This window comes from Clavispora lusitaniae (assembly GCF_014636115.1).
Source record: "Clavispora lusitaniae strain FDAARGOS_655 chromosome Unknown tig00000038_pilon, whole genome shotgun sequence".
In the NCBI taxonomy this organism is placed as follows: Eukaryota; Fungi; Ascomycota; class Pichiomycetes; order Serinales; family Metschnikowiaceae; genus Clavispora; species Clavispora lusitaniae.
Genome location: NW_027093976.1, coordinates 1,238,937 through 1,260,413, shown reverse-complemented (window position 1 = coordinate 1,260,413; position 21,477 = coordinate 1,238,937). Strand labels below are relative to the sequence as shown.

At 41.3% G+C, this 21,477-nt stretch overlaps 10 protein-coding genes and 1 non-coding gene across 11 annotated transcripts; 7 read left to right on the top strand and 4 right to left on the bottom strand. All coding sequences in view use genetic code 12, as the record gives it.

The window, feature by feature from the left end:
• Positions 1–509: 509 nt before the first annotated feature.
• GSC1 (1,3-beta-glucan synthase) lies at positions 510–6,170 on the top strand (the record flags this gene model as incomplete). Its single annotated transcript, XM_002618193.2, has 1 exon — positions 510–6,170. The coding sequence occupies one exon, from the start codon at positions 510–512 to the stop codon at positions 6,168–6,170; it is 5,661 nt and encodes a 1,886-aa protein (XP_002618239.2).
• A 78-nt stretch (positions 6,171–6,248) lies between these two features.
• Positions 6,249–7,535, bottom strand: MNN11 (alpha-1,6-mannosyltransferase; the record flags this gene model as incomplete). The annotated part of the gene is made up of 1 exon (XM_002618198.2): positions 6,249–7,535. The coding sequence occupies one exon, from the start codon at positions 7,533–7,535 to the stop codon at positions 6,249–6,251; it is 1,287 nt and encodes a 428-aa protein (XP_002618244.1).
• Positions 7,536–7,915: 380 nt separating this feature from the next.
• FOB63_001682 (uncharacterized protein) lies at positions 7,916–8,914 on the bottom strand (the record flags this gene model as incomplete). The annotated part of the gene is made up of 1 exon (XM_002618199.1): positions 7,916–8,914. One exon carries the CDS (start codon positions 8,912–8,914, stop codon positions 7,916–7,918), a length of 999 nt encoding a protein of 332 aa, XP_002618245.1.
• Positions 8,915–9,018: 104 nt separating this feature from the next.
• On the bottom strand, positions 9,019–11,076 carry FOB63_001681 (DNA cross-link repair protein PSO2; the record flags this gene model as incomplete). The annotated part of the gene is made up of 1 exon (XM_002618200.2): positions 9,019–11,076. The coding sequence occupies one exon, from the start codon at positions 11,074–11,076 to the stop codon at positions 9,019–9,021; it is 2,058 nt and encodes a 685-aa protein (XP_002618246.2).
• A 135-nt stretch (positions 11,077–11,211) lies between these two features.
• Positions 11,212–11,763, top strand: FOB63_001680 (Arf family GTPase; the record flags this gene model as incomplete). The annotated part of the gene is made up of 1 exon (XM_002618201.2): positions 11,212–11,763. The coding sequence occupies one exon, from the start codon at positions 11,212–11,214 to the stop codon at positions 11,761–11,763; it is 552 nt and encodes a 183-aa protein (XP_002618247.1).
• A 772-nt stretch (positions 11,764–12,535) lies between these two features.
• On the top strand, positions 12,536–15,340 carry FOB63_001679 (uncharacterized protein; the record flags this gene model as incomplete). The annotated part of the gene is made up of 1 exon (XM_002618202.2): positions 12,536–15,340. One exon carries the CDS (start codon positions 12,536–12,538, stop codon positions 15,338–15,340), a length of 2,805 nt encoding a protein of 934 aa, XP_002618248.2.
• Positions 15,341–16,010: 670 nt separating this feature from the next.
• TIM21 (Tim21p) lies at positions 16,011–17,072 on the bottom strand (the record flags this gene model as incomplete). Its single annotated transcript, XM_002618203.2, has 1 exon — positions 16,011–17,072. The coding sequence occupies one exon, from the start codon at positions 17,070–17,072 to the stop codon at positions 16,011–16,013; it is 1,062 nt and encodes a 353-aa protein (XP_002618249.1).
• Positions 17,073–17,603: 531 nt separating this feature from the next.
• Positions 17,604–17,677, top strand: FOB63_005542. The gene has a single exon. It is a non-coding gene; the product is annotated as a tRNA-Arg (tRNA).
• A 309-nt stretch (positions 17,678–17,986) lies between these two features.
• FOB63_001677 (60S ribosomal protein uL24) lies at positions 17,987–18,599 on the top strand (the record flags this gene model as incomplete). Its single annotated transcript, XM_066102183.1, has 2 exons — positions 17,987–18,005; positions 18,235–18,599. 2 exons carry the CDS (start codon positions 17,987–17,989, stop codon positions 18,597–18,599), a joined length of 384 nt encoding a protein of 127 aa, XP_065958481.1.
• A 551-nt stretch (positions 18,600–19,150) lies between these two features.
• On the top strand, positions 19,151–20,791 carry FOB63_001676 (bifunctional fructose-2,6-bisphosphate 2-phosphatase/6-phosphofructo-2-kinase; the record flags this gene model as incomplete). The annotated part of the gene is made up of 1 exon (XM_002618204.2): positions 19,151–20,791. The coding sequence occupies one exon, from the start codon at positions 19,151–19,153 to the stop codon at positions 20,789–20,791; it is 1,641 nt and encodes a 546-aa protein (XP_002618250.2).
• A 134-nt stretch (positions 20,792–20,925) lies between these two features.
• On the top strand, positions 20,926–21,255 carry FOB63_001675 (chromatin DNA-binding EKC/KEOPS complex subunit; the record flags this gene model as incomplete). Its single annotated transcript, XM_002618205.1, has 1 exon — positions 20,926–21,255. One exon carries the CDS (start codon positions 20,926–20,928, stop codon positions 21,253–21,255), a length of 330 nt encoding a protein of 109 aa, XP_002618251.1.
• Between the last annotated feature and the right edge of the window lie 222 nt (positions 21,256–21,477).

Genomic DNA, 21,477 nt, shown 5'->3' with positions numbered 1-21,477 from the left:
GGAAGAATTAATCTCCGTTGATAGGCTGTTTTTTGTTGATGGGTTGTGGGTTGCTTTGTCGTGAGACAGGAAGATTATGTAAGGGCATGAACTACATCCTGCATCGGAGAAGTTATTCGGGCACTTTCCTACCTTAATTTGGCAAAGGAAAAAAAAATAGTCAGCGATGCAGGGACTCGGCTCATTTCTCTCATATTCTGCCAGAACTGGTGATGTGCAAGAATTTGAGCACTATCCAGGTTCTAGCAGTAGCCTATCTGCAGTGAACCCATTTTGTTCTGCCTTGTTAAGGAGAACTTTTTTTAGTTTCTAGGGAACGCCGCGAAACTCAAATTCTCCATTCATTTTGATCTGCTACTGCCTATAATTTTCTGTGGTACATTTTGTCACTCTTCTCTTCCCCGACACATTTTTTTTCTATCGTTTTCTTTTTCTACCTTGATTCGAACTTCGTGGTTGATATCTTTTGAGACTCCTTTAGTCCTTAGTTTACTAACTTTTTTGTGAAGATGTCTTACGATAACAATCACAACTACTACGATCCGAACCAACAGCATGGCGCTGCTGAAGGTGAGGGCTATTATCAGCAGGGTCCGTACGATGAGATGGGTCAAGCTCAAAACTTTCAACAGGGTGGCGAGTACTATGACCCAAATCAGCAGTACCTGCAACAGCCATATGACATGGAGGGATACCAAAACTACGGTCAACAAGGTGCAGCTGGTTACAACGCCGACCCAGAAGCTTTTTCTGACTTCAGCTATGGTGGCCAGAACCCAGGTACATCTGGCTATGACCAGTATGGCACTCAATATACTCCCTCTCAGATGAGTTATGGTGGCGCTAGATCTTCCGGTGCCTCCACTCCCATCTATGGGGCAAATCCTAACTATGATCCCACTCAGTTTCAGTTGTCATCTAACTTGCCTTACCCAGCATGGTCTGCCGATCCTCAAGCGCCTATTAAGATTGAGCACATCGAGGACATTTTCATTGACTTGACCAATAAATTTGGTTTCCAAAGAGATTCGATGAGAAACATGTTTGACTACTTCATGACTTTGTTGGACTCCAGAGCCTCCCGTATGTCTCCTGCACAAGCTTTATTGTCTTTGCATGCTGACTACATTGGTGGTGAAAACGCAAACTACAGAAAGTGGTTTTTTGCTTCCCAACAAGATTTGGACAACTCTCTTGGTTTTGCCAACATGAACTTAGGAAAAATTGGTAAGAAGGCCAGAAAGGCTTCAAAGAAGTCCAAGAAGGCTAGAAAAGCTGCTGAGGAACATGGCGAGGATTTGGATGCATTGGCCAATGACTTGGAAGGCGACTATTCTTTAGATGCTGCCGAAATTAAATGGAAGGCTCAGATGAACGTTTTGACTCCGGAGGAAAGAGTTAGAGACATCGCTCTTTACTTATTGTTGTGGGGAGAGGCCAACCAAGTGCGTTTCACTCCTGAATGTCTTTGCTACATTTATAAGACTGCTATGGACTACTTGTTGTCTCCACAATGTCAACAAAGACAGGAACCAGTCCCAGAGGGTGACTATTTGAACAGAACAATCACACCTATCTACAGATTCTTGAGATCTCAAGTATACGAAATTTACGAGGGAAGATTTGTCAAGCGTGAAAAGGACCACAATGAGATTATTGGTTACGATGATGTTAATCAATTGTTCTGGTACCCAGAGGGTATTTCTAGAATTATGCTCGCTGACGGTACTCGTTTGATTGACATTCCTCAAGAAGAGAGATATTTGAGATTGGGCGAAGTCGAATGGCAAAACGTTTTCTTCAAAACTTACAAGGAAATCAGAACCTGGTTGCACTTCGTTACCAACTTTAACAGAATTTGGGTTATTCACGTTGTGATGTACTGGTTCTACACCGCATACAACGCACCAACGTTGTACACTAAACATTATATTCAAACTGTGAACAATCAGCCAACAGCTTCCTCTAGATGGGCAGCTCCAGCTATTGGCGGTATCATCGCTTCATTCATTCAAATCTGCGCTACTTTATTTGAATGGATGTTCGTTCCAAGAGAATGGGCCGGTGCTCAGCATTTGACTCGTCGTTTGATGTTTTTGATTTTGATTTTCTTCCTCAACCTTGCTCCAGTGGTTTACACTTTCTATTGGGCTGGTTTGCAGGCGATCTCGAAGTCTGCCCACGTCATTTCTATTGTTGGTTTCTTCATTGCTGTAGCAACTATGGTTTTCTTCGCTATTATGCCTTTGGGTGGTTTGTTTACCCCTTACTTGGCAAAGAGATCTAGAAGATACATGGCTTCTCAAACTTTTACTGCTAACTTCTACAAGTTGAAAGGATTGGATATGTGGATGTCTTACCTTCTTTGGGTTACTGTGTTCGGTGCCAAGTTTGCTGAATCTTATTTCTTTTTGACTTTGTCCTTGAGAGATCCTATCAGAAACTTGTCCACCATGACCATGAGATGTAACGGTGATCACTGGTTTGGTAACAAATTGTGTAAGCATCAAGCAAGAATTGTTTTGGGATTGATGATTATGGTTGACTTGTTGTTGTTCTTCTTGGATACTTACATGTGGTACATTGTGTGTAACTGTGTTTTCTCCATTGGACGTTCGTTCTACTTGGGTATTTCCATTTTGACCCCTTGGAGAAACATTTTTACCAGATTACCGAAGAGAATTTACTCCAAGATTTTGGCCACTACCGAAATGGAAATTAAGTACAAACCAAAGGTTTTAATCTCCCAAGTCTGGAATGCCATTGTTATCTCTATGTACAGAGAACATTTGTTAGCCATCGACCATGTTCAAAAGTTGTTATACCATCAAGTTCCTTCTGAAATCGAAGGTAAGAGGACATTGAGAGCTCCTACCTTCTTTGTCTCTCAGGATGATAACAACTTTGAGACGGAGTTCTTCCCAAGAGATTCCGAAGCCGAAAGACGTATCAGTTTCTTTGCTCAGTCTTTGGCTACCCCAATCTTGGAACCATTGCCAGTTGACAACATGCCTACATTTACCGTGTTTACTCCTCATTACTCCGAAAAGGTATTGTTATCCTTGAGAGAGATCATCAGGGAAGACGATCAATTTTCTAGAGTGACTTTATTGGAATACTTGAAACAGTTGCACCCAGTTGAATGGGAATGTTTCGTCAAGGACACAAAGATTTTGGCTGAGGAGACCGCTGCTTTTGAGAACGGTGACGAAGATGAAAAGGACGAAAATGGATTGAAAGCTAAAATCGATGATTTACCTTTCTACTGCATTGGTTTCAAGTCTGCCGCTCCTGAGTACACGTTGAGAACTAGAATTTGGGCATCTTTGAGATCCCAAACATTGTACCGTACTGTTTCTGGATTCATGAACTATGCAAGAGCTATCAAGTTGTTGTATCGTGTGGAAAACCCTGAGTTGGTTCAATACTTTGGTGGAGACCCAGAAGGTTTGGAAATGGCATTGGAGAAAATGGCTAGAAGAAAATTCAAGTTTGTTGTTTCTATGCAAAGAATGGCCAAGTTTAAGGAAGACGAGATGGAGAATGCTGAATTCTTGTTGAGAGCTTACCCTGACTTGCAGATTGCTTACTTGGATGAAGAACCACCATTGAACGAAGATGAAGAACCCCGTGTCTATTCCGCTGTGATTGATGGTCACTGTGAAGTTTTAGAAAACGGTAGACGTCGTCCTAAGTTCAGAATTCAATTGTCCGGTAACCCTATTTTGGGTGATGGTAAGTCTGATAACCAGAACCATGCTCTTATTTTCCACAGAGGTGAATATATTCAATTGATCGATGCCAATCAAGACAACTATCTTGAAGAGTGTTTGAAGATCAGATCTGTTTTGGCTGAATTCGAAGAATTGAATGTTGAACACGTGAATCCATATGCTCCAAACTTGAAGAACAGCGAGGAACAACGCGAATCCCCTGTTGCCATTTTGGGTGCCAGAGAGTACATTTTCTCGGAGAACTCTGGTGTCTTGGGTGATGTTGCTGCTGGTAAGGAACAGACTTTTGGTACTTTGTTCGCTAGAACGTTGGCCCAAATTGGAGGTAAATTGCATTATGGTCACCCTGATTTCTTGAATGCCACTTTTATGTTTACTAGAGGTGGTGTCTCGAAGGCTCAAAAGGGATTGCACTTGAACGAAGATATCTACGCTGGTATGACTGCAATGTTGAGAGGAGGAAGAATCAAACACTGTGAATACTACCAATGTGGTAAGGGTAGAGATATGGGTTTCGGTTCTATCTGTAATTTCACAACCAAGATCGGTGCTGGTATGGGTGAACAGATGTTGTCCAGAGAATACTACTACTTGTCGACTCAATTGCCATTGGACAGATTCTTGTCCTTCTACTACGGTCACCCTGGTTTCCATATCAATAACTTGTTTATTCAGTTGTCGTTGCAGAGTTTTATGTTGGTTTTGGCTAACTTGAACGCTTTGGCGCATGAGTCTATCCTTTGTGACTACAACAAGAATGTTCCTATCACTGATCTTTTGAAGCCTTTCGGTTGTTACAACTTGGACCCAGCTGTGGATTGGATTAGACGTTACACATTGTCTATTTTCATTGTTTTCTTCATTTCCTTCATCCCATTGACGGTACAAGAGTTAATTGAGAGAGGTCTTTGGAAAGCTAACCAAAGATTCTGCAGACACTTTATCTCTATGTCTCCATTCTTCGAAGTGTTCGTTGCTCAAATTTACTCTACATCGTTATACATTGATATGACTGTGGGTGGTGCCAGATACATTTCTACAGGTAGAGGATTCGCTACATCGCGTATTCCCTTCTCCATTTTGTTCTCCAGATTTGCAGACTCATCCATTTACTTGGGTGCCAGAAGTATGTTGATCATTTTGTTTGGTTCCGTGTCTCATTGGCAAGCACCATTGTTATGGTTCTGGGCATCTTTGTCTGCTTTGATCATCTCTCCATTCTTATTCAACCCTCATCAATTTGCCTGGGAAGACTTCTTCATTGACTACCGTGATTTCATCAGGTGGATGTCTCGTGGTAACACCAAGTGGCATAGAAACTCGTGGATTGGCTACGTTAAGCTTTCCAGATCTAGAATCACTGGTTTCAAGAGAAAGTTGACAGGAGACATTTCTGAAAAGGCTGCCGGTGATACCACAAGAGCTCACAGATCCAATGTCCTCTTTGCCGACTTTATTCCATGTGCATTCTATGCTGCTGCTTTGTTTGTTCCTTACACTTTTATTAATGCTCAAACTGGTGTTACTAAATGGGAGGTCGACGGCAGAGACTCAACTGACCCTATCATTGTGAACTCTGTTGCTAGACTCGTCATTTGTGCTTTGGCCCCAGTGGTTATCAACATGGGCTGTTTGGGTGTCTGCGTTGGATTAGCTTGTTGCGCTGGTCCAATGTTGGGAATGTGCTGCAAGAAAACGGGTGCTGTTATTGCTGGTGTTGCTCACGGTGTTGCAGTCGTTGTTCATTTGGTTTTCTTCATTGTCATGTGGGTTTTGGAAGGTTTCAACTTCGCTAGAATGTTGTTGGGTGTTGTTGCCCTGATCTACATCGAGAGAGTATTGTTCAAGTTCATGACATTGCTTTTCTTGACCAGAGAATTCAAGAACGACAAGGCCAATACTGCATTCTGGACTGGTAAGTGGTACGGCAGCGGTATGGGTTACATGGCTTTTACTCAACCAGCAAGAGAATTCTGCGCCAAGACCATTGAAATGTCAGAGTTTGCCGGTGACTTCATTTTGGCTCACATCATTTTGTTTGTACAATTGCCAATTTTGTTCATTCCAATGATTGACAGATGGCATTCCACCATGTTGTTCTGGTTGAAGCCATCAAGACTTATCAGACCACCAATCTACTCTTTGAAGCAAGCTAAGTTGAGAAAGAGAATGGTAAGAAAGTACTGTACTTTGTACTTCACTATCTTGGTTCTCTTTGTGGTTGTCATTGTTGCTCCTGCTGTGGCGTCTAAGTTCATCAAGAAGAATCTTGGCTCTAAAATGACGGGTACCTTCCAGGGTATCTTCCAACCAAGAGGTACTCACAACAATGATACTGGTAAGGTCTCTACCTGGTGGGAAACAAGTGGTATTAAGCTTACCTTCTGGAGTTTCACACCATCATCAAGACATCACTACACCAGTAAGGATTTCTAAGCAAATGCCTTTACTCGAATTTTTTCATTTACTCGGCTCGATGTTTCCATTTGTACATTTAATGTATTCTATTGCTAATCACTTCGTAGGTGCGTATTTGAGCAAATTATGATTGCACTGGTCTCCGTCACATGAGGGCCATTGAACCGTTAAGTCACCATTAGAGTATAAGGTGTTATCTTTCGATTGTGCATTCTCTTGATCGCTGTGGATCGAGCTCAACAATCTGGTTGGAACTATAGCAGCTTTACTTAATATGAAAGGATGCCACTGCAAAATATGGGCCAAGGCAGAATCAGGACCATGAGGGAAATTATTGTAATTTAAGTTGAGTTTATCGGTCCAGAAATCAATTATGGCGCGGCCGACTTCATCATTCTTCACGATAAAGGAGTTGGTTTGAATTTGGTTGTCAAACTGGATGAAAATCAACTTAACATTTTCAGTTTGGATGTTTTTGTAAGTCTTAATAAGCCCGTTTGGCGGAATGATGGGTCTTTCCTTAAGAATAACAGAGTTTAACACTTTTTTGTTTAGCAAATGACTGGTGAGATCTGTATGCATGTTCTGGATCAATCCATCCTCATCAAAGTACCAAAACCACTCTGCCTCAGGGAAGGCAAACATAGCCGCCCTCAAACAGAAAATACGCGCCCATTTCCGTCTTTCCTTGCTAGACACGAATGATTTAGAGTTCACCATTGGCGCAAATTCCTGATACCATCTAACGTAAAGCCCGTAGTTATGTTCGTGGGCGTAGTTCACTCTATTCTGAACAATTTTAGCCAACGAATCCATTGGGTACCGTTCAAAATCAATTGCGGAAACGATAACAACCTTTGGGTAGTTCTTCATAGACTTGGGGCTGAAGACAACCTTGTCCTGATTCTTGAAGGCGTTTCTCGCTCTATTAGTTACGGATATGAGGTTATCATTTTCCTCCTTGAGCTTTTGCTTGACAGGATTAGGGTCATCAAGTACGTTCAACGACTCAATAAAACTAACCTCAAGTCCCTGAACGTTGGGATCAGGTCTTTTCGTTTCTCTGAACAACTCGTCCATTCCCATCCGCTTTAAAATTGGCCCATCTTCGATTGGTGGATAAATATACTTCGAGTTAGACTTGATAATTTGCTTCGACGTATATGGTCGTGGTGCAGGGTATTTGGACTTTGAAGAATGGGTGAAGAGAAGAGAAAACGGATTGAAAAACCACAACAAAATGCATGATAGAAGAAGCAATCCCAAACGGTTTCCCTTGGCACTTTTCATATTCCTAAAAGTGGCAGGGACAGGCAAAGATCCAGAGGTATCTCTGGAGCCTGATTTCGAGCTTTTAGGTCGAAATTTGATTCCCCCAAGCATGGCCAGATTAGTGTTCAGAACAAGACAAAGCGATTTTTGTTGTTCCTTCACGACGATGAAAATCGCACACAAAATGCAGGATTTCCATTTGTTTCAGGCGCGGATTCTTAAGCTTTCAATCGGCATGTCGCGTCAAAGTGTCTATACAATTAACCTCATCGGGCGAGGAACATTCGCAGGCCGATCAACTGATGAAAAGTATGTTTTTGATTACTTTATTCCATTATTCTCTCCTGCCATAGTTTCATGTAGCTGACTCCTGCAGCAAGGAGGAGTACCTCACGATTTTAAAGTAAATACAAGTTGCAGTGCTTGATGCACTATATATAGTTATCATTTACACAGTCTTTTAGGCACCTGGCTTCATGAAAGTAAACTGCTCACGATGATCCGTTCATTCGATCTTCAATCACTTGGAGCGCAACCTGTCTCCTGCGCTCTGCGACAGAATTTGCTATCAGCTTATTAGCCTGGTTGAGGCGTTCACTCAATTTTTGCGCTCTCAAGTTACTCTGCTCAATGAAGTCATCGTCGAATGGGGTCACAAGACCAAGAGAGACACTCAATTTATAGACGGCATTAAACAATATCGAAAGATAAGGCTTTGTGATGCCGGGGAAAAACTCCACCAACTGAAATGCATCCGACCCATCGCCCCTGATCACTGAAACCGCTCCTTCCTCATTGGTAGAAGCCACTGGTAATATTGGGTCCACATTGGCAATCTGAAAGAACCGTAGATAAATGTAAGCAATGAAAAAAGACAACAATGACGGTACTGCCGGATGTAAAGTACGGAAGATGGACGACCACAAAGTGACAAGAACTAACAGAATAAAGGGCAAGTGCTTGATTCTGAAGTTTATCAAGCCATGGAAGAGAACCACATTGTGCTCGGGGATGAGGCGCTTTATAACAACCAAAAAGGCGAACAAGTATGAAATGCCTCCGCCTAAAGGCTTGTCCATTCCGGCCACGTCTCCACGGAAAATATTGCTGACTATAGCCACGATGACAGTAAACAAATTGGTGAGCACTCCAACCAATAAAATGTACTTGACAACTTCCCTGTAGCCCCAAAACTTCTCCACGTATCCTGTTCCTATGTAAAGTACAACAGTCGACAAAAGAAAGGAAAAGAAGGACACTTCAGCAAAAATGGCCGTTGCAAATACCCAAGGATAGAATATGGCAGAGCGGGGGATCAATTGCAAAAATGGCACCACAATGTCCAGAAGAGAAGCCGGTGCCATAGGGTCAGCCTGCGCAATCCGTCTAGTCCTGATTTTTAGAATCAAAATGAGCAGCGAAACGGTGAAGAGGCATGTTAATGTAAATTTCGTAGATCTCGGTGTGGATCTCCACAGAAAATGTGCCATTGTGTTACTTAATATATCCTTATGTGGCAGAGAAAGAAATAGCTCTGTTGATAGTTTGTAAGTGGGATTGAAGTATATGCATTCCTGTACATACTGAGATCGGCTCAAAAGCTCTCCAATGTTAATGATTGGAGATCATTTTGCAATTCTGAAGAGAGATTTTTGGAGCCCTTTTGGGTGATAGCTCCCTGTAAGATGCGCCATTTCTCAATAATCAGCTCCATTTTAGCACGGCTAAACTCATTCCCTGTGTTAACGGTCGGAATTATTTCGCTGATATTGAGCATCAAGGCAAAAAATGAAAGCTCGCGAAAGGACAGATGCTCACTATAAGGAAGAGAGTAAATCTTAAATGTAGGCTTGTCCATCAATTTATCACTTTGTGGCCGTTTCTGCTTCAAAATGTCGAGGTAAGTGTAATTTGGCCGATTCTTTAATGCCTCAATCATATCTTGGAATGATGCATCTTCTGCGTATGGTTTCTCATCTTCTAATTCTAAAAAATCACTTGTTCCTTCAAAAGCCCAGCCTGTAGGTCTAAAGCCGATACATCGCTCAAAATGATTGAAATATTGGTTGTGATTGAAGTAGCTGGAAATCTCTTTGGGTGACCCCACTATTTTCATTGGCACAAGATGAATCATCACTTCAGCTGACGAATATTTTCCCACATCATCATCGGTTAAAACCAGATCTAAAAAGTCATTTTGGAAACTGGCTATTATTTCCTTCTTGTCTCCCCGGCTGTTTATGTTAGATACATATATGGGACATGAATCCATCCTTTTCAGAATCGAAATTGCTAGCTTCTCCTTTCCAATGAGATATGTACCAACCAAAATAAGAAACTTTTTTTTCTTCATTCGGGGAAGCTGAAGAAAGTCAGTAATCCTACTCTGAAGAGTTGTTCCAAAATATTCATTGTACAACGGTCCTTTTTCGGCAAACTTTTCAACCAATGTGGCCGCCGCATCGCAGACAGTCTCTTGTAGGGGGAAGTTGTGTTCCGGAGACATATAGGTAGTGTCCAAATACGCTTTGTCAAGCACACTAGAGCCTCCGATATGGAAAGGAAGGATCATTGGGTGCTCAAGCATAGCTCTGCAAACACGAAAATCTCCACAATGTAGCGAGAAGGATGATTCCATAGAAAGTGATATCGATTCAAAGAGGAATATAACTGCTCCTGGGCAATGATTAGCATCAATGGAAGTGACGTAGAGACCGGGAGTCTTCTCTTCTGAATAAAAACCACCATTCAACATATAGCCTTCTTCGAAAGCTGAACGAGACCCGTTGTTGTCATAAGTTTTGTCTCCGCTACAAACATTTACAGCATGCCCATAGTCCCAAACCTTACACCTTGCATTCAATTTCAAAGGGAAAATAAACTGTTCCTCCACGTTAAAGCGAATTTGCAATAGTCGAGCAGTTATCTCTGAACAATACACGATTTTTTTGTCCAAGGTTCGTTCTCTGCACCATCTTTTTGTGAATCCCCCATAGTGGTCAGAATGAAAGTGGGAAAGAAAATACTGTAAGATGGTATTATGAGGTTGATAACAAAACGCATCAACAGCAACGTCATGGCCAAGGTTCTCAGTCATAGTGAAGGAGAGGATCTTCAACCCTGGAATCGGATTCGTCCTGGATGACACTAGTAGTTCTTGTGGAACGTCGTCGCTGTCCGCTTTTATTTTGGGAGGTGGTTTCACTTTGGGTACTGTATTGATGAAACTATTTCTTTCCACCTGGATACCGACTGGTTTTGATTTACGCCTTTTTCCGCTAGTCTCGCTGGCTGTAAATTTTCCTTTAGTTCTCTTTTTCACTTCCACTTTAGTTTCTGTGACACGCTGGGTATGAGTGTGGATAGTTCTGCCATCTTCTCCTAAACTTTGCGATTGCTCTAACCTCTCTTCATTTTTTATTGTCAACATCGATAAACAGTCCTCCACATGTTTGATTCGAGCATCCATTTGCCAAAGGGACATTTGGATGGAACATACAGGGCAGAGAATCGTCATTTCTTCTCCATCCACTGCTTCGTCATCCTGAGTTAAGTCGACAAAAGAATTCTGGCGCAGCTCCAGACTGCGAGCTAGAGAATCAACAAGAGTAGGCTGAATCTTCGCTTTTACCCGACCTTTTTGTTTTGACATTCTAACATATTCAAGACACAGGGAATACAAAAGCAGATGTAGTTCAAGTCATTAGTCAAATAGTATTCTGCATATGAGCAGTAGGTTTTGAGTAGATCGCAACATTATTATGATAGATGATGCGGCTCTATCGAGATGGGCTTGCTATCAATCATACGAAAGCAGAAGGTGAAAGACAGGGAAATCCGGATGCTTGTTTTGGGTCTTGATAGTGCAGGGAAAACAACCATAGTCAGAAAGCTAATGGGATGTGATCCCACAGAAGTGGCACCCACTATGGGTTTTCAGATCCAAACGTTTGAGTGGAAAGATTATACCATCAACGCATGGGACATTGGGGGGCAAACATCACTCCGAGCATTCTGGGCCAACTATTTCGACAAGCTGGATGTTGTTGTGTGGGTAGTGGATGTTACTAGTGTAGACAGACTACGAGAGCTGTATAAAGAGCTTCGAGAAAAGGTGATCTTGCAGGATCAACTATCAGGCACCTATTTCTTGCTCTTGATCAATAAGATCGACATGATATCTCCTAAAGAGCGCAAAAAACTGGAGTCTGCAGTGGTGCAATCTCTAGGGTTGCTGGAAGAGCTACATCAGGACAACTATTTAGTGTGTTCAGTGTCGGGAATCACCGGAGAAGGGTTGGATAAAGCTATGGATTGGGTTATTTCTAAGGACATTTGATGCGTTACTTTTCTCTCTTTATGTATGGTCCCTTCTGATATACGTGTGGGTTTTTTTTGCGCACGGTAACCTGAAGCTAATTCTACACTAGTAGTAGCAAGTATGATTGGTCGTAGGCGAGTATGGAAAACAAAAACAAAGTATTTGCCTAAATGAGAAGTGCCATTTACTAAAAAGGAACACCCATCACCTTCGATCGTGAGATGCGTCATGTAGGTGCATCAGAAAAAAGGCGCCCTCGTAATAATCCCGAGAGGACTCATGCATGTATAACTCCTGGCGTACGTGTATCATATGTTTCATTCGGAAATATACTTCTGTCTTGGAGTTTCAAGGCACCATCTGCCACATACCCTTTGCTAACAATCCGGAGGAATAAAGAAAAGTCCAGACAATTTGTCCAGAACCGGTTCGTTCAATGTAGCCAGCGGCCCCTTCCAAAAGTCGCGTCGCGTGTCTTAGGTGTTTTTCGCGTCTCCAAAACACCAACCCCAAATGCGCACTCCACCAATTGGGAAAGGTAATGAATAGGTGATAAATACTTTTCGTCTCTCTTTATTTCCGAACCAGTTCATTTTAAGCCAACTTTTCGATTTACGGTTTCCCTTTTTTTGAGCTCAAACTTATTGAAGCTATTGGAATCACTTCGTTGCTGCCATTCCGTCGTGTCGATTGTCTCCAAAAACTGCTGGCTGTTATCATTCTCTACTAAAACTGCCATCTCCTTACCAGTCTGACCCATCTCTCACTATCGACATTTGCTCTTCTCAAAATGTCGCCACTTGTTGCTGCTGAAGCTCTTCTTGAATGTGAATTCAAAGAGAATGACAACTTGATCAGTGTCTTATCCAACATTAAGTCATCAAAAGCATCTCTGGAAGATGCCCATATCGCCTCCTTGGTCAGAGGACTTTGTACGCATAATTCGAAACTACTTACTATGCTTCAAGAATGCCAAACTGATATGAGACAGGATGAATCCTCTCATATGGAACGATTTAAACAATTGGTTAACAGCTTCATACTTTGGTTTGATACCGCAATTACAGTTTTTGAAAAATACTTGCAGTCTATGCCCCTCAGAGGTGCTCCAAAAGTCTTGGAATCACCCATTTTGCATTGCGGGTGCTACATTGCTTTCATCGACTCCTCAACTCTTCTTGTCAGGAACCCTTTTGTTCTTGACAAGTTGCTGGCATGCAAGTCCAGACTTGAAGCGTTGCTAGAGAAATATTCCGAGCGCCGAGAGGAAGAAAGATTGAGTAACATCTCCTTTGAAAAAGTTCAATCTTTCGGCAATCGAACTACCGTGGGAACCCATTTTACTTTGAAACAAATTGTTGAAAGATCGAAAGATGCAGCTATATGTATGGGTGGACTTCCTGTTGAGTTGCTCTTGTTGAACTTAACAAAGACTTCTTCGAGTGGAGACTCTTTCTATAATGCTTTGGCTATCCTTGAGGTCTCAAATTCAAATGAGAGAAGATTTGTTATGTTTCCACCTTTCAGAGTCAATGAGTTGACAATGATCTTCTCCGATGGCTCAATTGTCCTCAAGCCCATATCTTCCACTTCAGACGAGAGGAATGCTACGAATCCTATCATTCTCACAGGCTCGCAGAAAGTGCTCCAAAGCTGGTTCACAAAATTGGAGGAAATATTTTCCACAAATGAAAAGCCTATCACGTCTCGGAATGTGAAATTACATGGATTAGGGATTGAGGCAATTTCCGATGAGGACTCTGAACCTCGCTGCTCGTCCTCTTCATCATCTTCATCTTCCTTGGCTTTAGGCTCAGCTTCATCGCATTCGAAGATTTCTGAGACTTCCAAGAGAGATTCTTCTTTGATCATGAAGAAAACCTTATCCAATCATGGCATTGAAACACCCGAGCAAGTCAATAAGGCAGCTCTCGTGGTTGAACAAATTCAACCAAACTCTTCTAAAGCAGAGTATAGACATACCGAAGATGATATATCTCCATTGGCTCCTGTGGATCTGAATGACGATGGCATTCTTACATGTTTCGAATTGGTAAACAACAACAGCCAATTTAAAAATAAGGCTGCGTCTTCGTCCCTTCCAAATTTATTACCTCAGCCCCAGAAAGTATACAAGAATATGGCTGGTTCTGCTATCGATATTCATAATTTTGGGAAAAACTACAACCCATCATTCACATCGCTTGTTAATGAAGAAACGACTGACTCCAAAAAGGAGGTTAGAGGCAGAAGAAAGTCATTGTTTAGTATCTTCAGAAAGAATAAATCGAAAAATGATTTGGTGTTAGGTGAGAGTGAAGAACAATCATTTGAAAAGACCAAGACAGTGCAGCCCGACTTTTCACATGTTGCAGCACCTAATGGTGACACTACAACAAAAACGATCCGTCAGAAACCTAATCTTTCAATTAAGGTGCCAGGAATTGAGGCAGATGTGCAATCCAATGCACCTTTGAGCTCAGCATCATCTACTTTCGAACGTACTTTACCGCTGCCTTTTGCATTACCAAGCTCTACATCAACTTATTTCTTCAAGACTAATATGGCAGGTAATGGATCATCTCATAACAATAGCTCGACAAGCTTGTTACAATCAGGAAATGAAGAGAAATTATCTATTCCTGAAAATTTGAAGGAAGCCATCAATTCTGACGAATCCGTCGACGTGTATATCTCACCGTCATCTCCGAAGTCTATCAAAGTTTCAAAATGGAAGACAAAGCACGGAAAATGGGAGATGTTGACCACCAGCGACAACTTGTTCGTGAAAATTGTAGCCAATTATAGCTTGGCCGAAAGTTGGTTGTTAGTCTTCAAGGAAGAATATGATGATGAGTATCAAGAAATGGCAGATATTCCGCTTTTGATTCTTAAAATTGACTCGAATACTAAAGTTAGACAGTCTTCTGCGCTTGACTTGGAGATCTCAGCAACAAACTCTATCACTAAAGAAAAGATGCTCATAATAGCTCGTTGTTACAATGCGGGACTATTGAGCTCCATCTCCACTAACTTGTTGAACGTCAGGGATACGATCTCTAACGACCTGAACTATAAACAGCTTTCAAGTTGCGAATCAAACAACACTTTGGCTTCGTCACTAATGAGCGCAAAGCCTAGTGCTTCATCCACCCTTAACAGCATTTACACAGCCTTGAATGATTGTAAATCGCCAGCGCAGTCTAATTCTTCCCCTGAAAGTGTCAATAAATCCGGACTCAATATGTTGTTGATGGATCGAATGACCGTCAAGCTCCATAAGCAATTGGAGTCTTACGAAAGAATTCACCATATTTCTTCGTGGAAGGCTATTTCAATGTACACGATGGAAATTTTCCATTCAACAGAACATGGGAAAGATGGAGGGACGTATCATTTCGAATTGAAACCACAAGGTGATTATAATGAGAAAGAAGTACCTATTTTCCTGTGGGCGTTCGAAGGGTCAAACATATTCGACAAGATAGAAACAATCGGAAAGGCTGGACTACTAGTGAAGGTGGATCCAAATGAAATCTTCATGGTAGAATGTAAAGGAAAGAGACAATTAGCCCGTCTCTATGGAATTTTTTAGAACTTTTACTTTAAGACATGTATTATTATTTGCTCATGCTTCTACTTTCGTATTCTTTTATCACCTTGAGAACCGCCCCCTATAATTGACGATTATAAGCGACTCCTCGACTTTAGCCTTGACAGTGCATCAAAGTCAGCGTGCTTGCAACCTTAAATAGGACCTTCCGCTTTTGAAAAGAATGAAGGGCAACGAAGGAAACGATGTATCCCCATGGGTCAGTAGCCATGAAACCATGACCGTTCACTTCCATTCTAATGTAGCTGCATAAGGTATCTATTTACTTTACATATCATAATAAAAGCACAAGTTGCAATTTAGTGTTCTTTACAAAAGTTACATAGACGTTAACTGATTGAAAACGAGTCGGAATCGAGAAGAAATTTTTGGAAGTGTATTACAATTCAATGTAATTAGCATTGCTGACTTTTCGGGATCGCCGTATTTTGTGGGTGTACTGGGAATTTATTTAGGTATGTTGGTGACTAAACCTTGATTACCAATGTACATCAAGGAATAATGATTTGTATGAGAGTAGGCGGGCATACAGAGTGCCGGTTATGCGTCTATCAATGAAGGGAAATTTCAAAATAGAGAGATATGATTCTAGCTAAAAGTTCATAATATCGTAAGAATAAATCGCTTCATGTCATGCTATTATGAGTCGTACTTAGTCCTTTTTAGGACCCCACTTGAGACCTAAGAAACCGTTGCTTTTACCTAAACCAGAGCTTCTAGGAACGTATTCATTTGGTGAAAATTTAGGTTCCACAATGTACATTCTGTGTTTTGAAGGTAATTCCAAAGCAATGTATGCGAATTCTGAAGACCAAAACGACGTATCAATTTGCTCCAAAACAACGCTTGCATGCTTTCCACTATTGGATTCAACGTGAAAACGCATGAGCAAGTGATCTTTGCCATCGGCTCCCTTCTTTCTCACACTTTGGACAGGTCTGTTTCTGACCCATTTGTCACCTGGAACTTCACCGTAAGCCCGAAGCCGCTCACCTGGGTTAAAGTTCAAAGCCTTCTGAGCTTGTTCATTCAGTTCAATAAGTTTGACTGCCTTGTTAAACGTTTTGGTATCACCTGAAGGCAAGAACAATTCAGAAAGAATCAAATAAACGACCAATCCAGCGACGCCTAGCGCTCCGACGACTAAAATAGAAGAAATGGAAAAAGTGAAGATCCTTGAAATGCGATTGAGAATGGCCTTTCCACGTGCATTCTTGTCTGCTGGTGGCGGAGGTGGGGGAGGGGGAGCTGTTTTTGTAGAATATCTGGAAAAGTTCATCAAAGACACTGGCTTAGATGTTGGTGGAATAGATGTTGGGAAGTTTAACAATGAAAATGGCCTCATGGGGTATATGAAGACAGGTTTTATCGACTTTCTTGAAAGCAATTCCGTCTGGCGTTTATTGACATGGAGAACATTCCGAAGAGATCTGAACGCCAACATGGTGATAAGGAATACGAACTTAGCTCGTAGTTCTCCGCGTTTGGAGGCGCCTGACAAATTTTTACCACCTATACGCAAGACCATACTTTGCCAGAATATAGACGACACATATAAAAATGAACATGACTTGCTCATAGGAAGTGCTGCATTATTATGCTTCCAATTATATGTGGTAGAGATGTGAACGAAATTGAAGCTTATTATATTAATCAGATTAAGCTGATAGGTTGCGATTGAGATTCGCATGTGCAACAACTTATGGGAAAGCATTGAGTTAATCGTTTGTGAAATTGCTTCCGGAATAGAGTTACGTTCTGGTGTTTACTTGAAGAATTCGGACTATTGGAACAGTGAAAATCATCTGGCTTTGTTTTTATGGAAAATTTCCAGTCTCCACAATGTTCACTACACAAAACTGACCACTAACAGATACGGCTAGCAGAGATTGTTCCCATCCAATAATCCAAGTTACCCATACTAACCACATATGATGAATGGAATAAATGAACATCAATATTCCCAGACTGAATGAGCCTGTTTAACTGCCAATTGTTATAAAGGGCTATGATCATTGTATGGCTGTGATATCTGACTCCCGTACATAGCCAACGGTTTCAAATTCCTCGGTCTTCATTCTGTATATTTTGTTTATTGAACCTTGTCTTTCTCCGATTGGTCTAATTTTTCTTCGACTTTCTGGCAGAAGCCAATTCCGGTAAGTAGGAAGTTCGATTACAAAGAAGACTGGGCTCATTCATGCATTGAACTATTGCTTCATTCACAAGTTTAGGTCATACAAGAGCCCGTGTGGCCTAATTGGTTAAGGTACCGTCCTCCGGAGACGGTGATTGCGGGTTCGAGTCCCGCCATGGGCTTTCTTTTTTGCTTGTTAATCCTCTATATAAAATCAACCCCGTCAAAGTCTGAATTTTTTTTAAATAAATGAATTAGCACATATCACCAATGTTCAAAACTAACAGTGCAAGGTAGAAATTGTAGACTATGTTTTTCATAGTTTTAAGTTCGCACCGTCTATTATTTGTGTTTAGGGCTCATGCCCTCAAAATTTGGACCGCGCTTGTTGTTACTTCCTGCAGGTTGCCGGAAAATTTTCTACTGCCTGGCTCCAGCTGAGAAGGACTTTTTCAATTTGGTTCATTTCACTTATCAACTAGCAAACAAAAATGGCCAAGATCAGTCAAGGTATGTGCCGCAAATGATCCCAGAAGTTCCAGAGAAATCGTTTATGAGAGTAATTACAAGTTTATCATTATTATTGTCATGTCAAATTATTGTTTCGTCGTTCTCTTGATGATGTCCCATTCCAAATTAAGTTAAAATGTTGTCCACAAGAATATACAATTTACGATGTCAAATTTGGATCTGGAAATTTCTGCTTTGTCACTTTGGAAAGTATACTAACATTTATTAGACGTTTCTTCTTCCCGTTCTAAGTCCAGAAAGGCTTACTTCACCGCTGGCTCCGCTCAAAGAAGAGTTTTGTTGTCCGCTCCATTGTCCAAGGAGTTGAGACAAAAGTACAACATCAAGTCTCTCCCAATCAGAAAGGAAGATGAGGTCACCGTTGTCAGAGGTTCCAAGAAGGGTTCCGAAGGTAAGGTTTCTACCGTCTACAGATTGAAGTTTGCTGTCCAAATTGAGAAGTTGCAAAAGGAAAAGTCTTCTGGTGCTTCCATCCCAATCAACATTCACCCATCTAAGGTTGTCATCAACAAGTTGTACTTGGACGACAAGAGAAAGGCTTTGATTGAGAGAAAGGGTGGTAAGTTGGAGTAAGCATTCTCTCTCTGTAATTTAATCACCGTATAATACACATCTGCAACGACTTTGAATTAAGGTAGACTAGCAGTATAATGCTAGTGGACTATAAAAGCTGCATAGCGATTAGAGGTGGTATCTGTTGACTACTCGTTGCTATTGATAGTAGTCCTGTAGTTCAAGAACACAAGGAACTTCAACGAAGTTTAAATTGATTTGAATAAGTCATACCTGTTCATCCCATTGTGGCCTTTGAATTGGCAACTAAGCAGATCCTCCGCCTTCGGGATAGGAGAATGTGTGTTGAAACCTGTTTTGTTCCTTTCCATCATAAAGACCAGTATATACGTTTGTAGCTACTCGAAGTACATGAATGAATGCAATGGTATTCAAGTCCTCATTTTCAAAGGTTGCAGGGTGTTTACCTACTATTGTGGAGCTTATTTAACTAACTTCTAGAAGACAAATAGAGTGATACTGCATGTCCTTCCAAGGCTGGGGTAAAATATCCCACACTATTTCCTCATTTAGCGGAGTACCTTCTGAGTTCATTTCCTTTTCACCCAACAATGTCTGCTCTTGAAACTGATTCCGATAATGACATTGAAATATTTAATGGCTTTGGGTCAGCGCCACTTCTGAGGAATGTTTCTCTGGGGAGAAGAACGAAAAAGCGGTGGTCCTTCCACAACAACACCAAGCCAAACTTGGTGGAGAACCCGTCATCCTATATCCCGAAAAGAAGACTCAGTGATGTGACTGGAATTGACGGTGTTCATAATGAAATTGATCCGAATCATATCTCACCGGCGCAGTTGTATTCTACAGAATCAGGTCGTTTGTTCCACGCGGGCAAAATTTGTATTGCTTTAGCAGGCTTGCCTGGGAGAGGAAAAACTCACTTGTCAGTTTCACTCACACGGTACTTAAGATGGCTTGGTGTGAAAACTCATAGTTTTCATTTAGGAGACTATCGACGGGCAACAGCGCCGGCTGATGACTTGGATCACGCTTTATATGTCATGCACCCAAACGGTGAAGAAGCTGCTAACTTCAGAAACAAAACTGTTGATGACTGCTTGAACGACATCTTGAATTTCTTTGAAAAGGATAAGGGCCAGGTTGCTATTTATGATGCTGTGAATGCTTTACCTGAATACCGAAAAGTACTCCACGACAAGTTTAACAGTTTGAACATCCAGTGTATTTTCATTGAATCTACAGTTACTGACCGAGAAATGCTCTTGAAAAATATTGAAACTGCAGCTAGATCATCACCAGATTATGTTGACTGGGAGTATGAAAAAGCTTATAAGGATTACTACGACAGGATCCAAGCCTTGGAACCATATTACAAGGAGATGACTTCTCTGGGAATTGATGCTGAGCTCTCATTTATAAAGATGATTAATTTCAGTCAAAGAATTGAGTTACACAATTCCAACTATGGTTATTTGATCAACAAAGTTGTTTTCTTTTTGATGAATTCCAGAATCAAGCGTGGATCTGTCTACTTTGCTCGTTGTTACAAAAACGAGTTAGACTACTCTAAAGACCCCCCATTAGATGAGGCTGGCTTACAGTATGCAAAGGATTTGACGCATACGTTGGTTAAGCATTTAGCTGCTAAAGGGAAAACGCTTCCTGGTTCGACTAACTCGAACACCAAAGAAGCTCCAAAGCTCAAACATTCTCTATCAACTGATGAAAAACACCCACCTACTGGCGCTGATGGCGTTGATGAGGATTCTTTTGTTGTTTGGACATCAGTAAAGAGAAGGACTGTTGAAACAACTCAATTCTTCAAGAAGATGGGAGTAAAAATCAGACATAGGATCCAGTTGTCTCAGAAGAACCCAGGAATAGTAGGAAACATGAATGAAAAGGAAATTGCTCAAAATTTCCCTTCGGAATATGAACTGTTCTTGAAGGACCCTTATCATCACCGCTTTTCGAGGGCAGAGCTGTACCATGACTTGGCCATTAAAATTGAGCCATTGATTCTTGAAATGGAGCGTATGAGTGGAGATATTTTGATCATTGCCGACGAGACAGTTTTGCGAGTTTTCCATGGCTATTTAATGGCGTGCTCATGCTACGACATTCCATCACTCGAATTTTCAACTAATGAAATCATCGAAGTGAAATTTAATGCCTACTCCAACAGTGCTTCACGAATCCCAATTGAATCTTCTAATGATGCTATTTAATTTAAATGTAACGATCATTTTCTGTTCCTTAGACTGTGTAGGAGAGCGCACTGTAATCCAATTTCATCTCTCCGAGCATCAGCAATTGAGTATTGGCTCAGAAATAAAGACCAAATATTCCAGAGAAGTTAGAAATGAGTTCTTTGGTGCCTCATGCATTATACACTTCCCCCAGTGAGATAGAAGGTGTCACTTTTATTCCAGGAAATGGGCCTCATTCTACAGACGGCAAAACTACTCAAATTTCAGATATTGTGATCAAAGCGGGAGGAGAGGACAAAGATAGGCCTAGCGAGCCCAAAGATACACCACTAGGTTCACTCAGAGCACAGTTGACCACTGTTCAAGACAAGATCAACGAATTTTTGACAGCGAAGATGTCAAACAAAAGAAAGTTAGACGAAGCGGAAAATGATCTTGAACGTCGCATTTTGGACGATGGTGTTGACGAGGATAGTGATTAAGCCACAGTTTGAAACGTCAGCAGTTTTTCCATCTAAACGATGCCTTTCTAGATGGAATAATGATAATATACCCATTAAAATGTGGCACTTTAGGAAACGCCATCCTTGGACGTTTTCGTTGGGAGCAGTTGCTTCAAGACTGGCTTTTTAGGTGCATTGATTAATACTAATTTCAGATACGGATGGAAAGAAGAATATTATTAGTTGTAGCTATAGTTGATT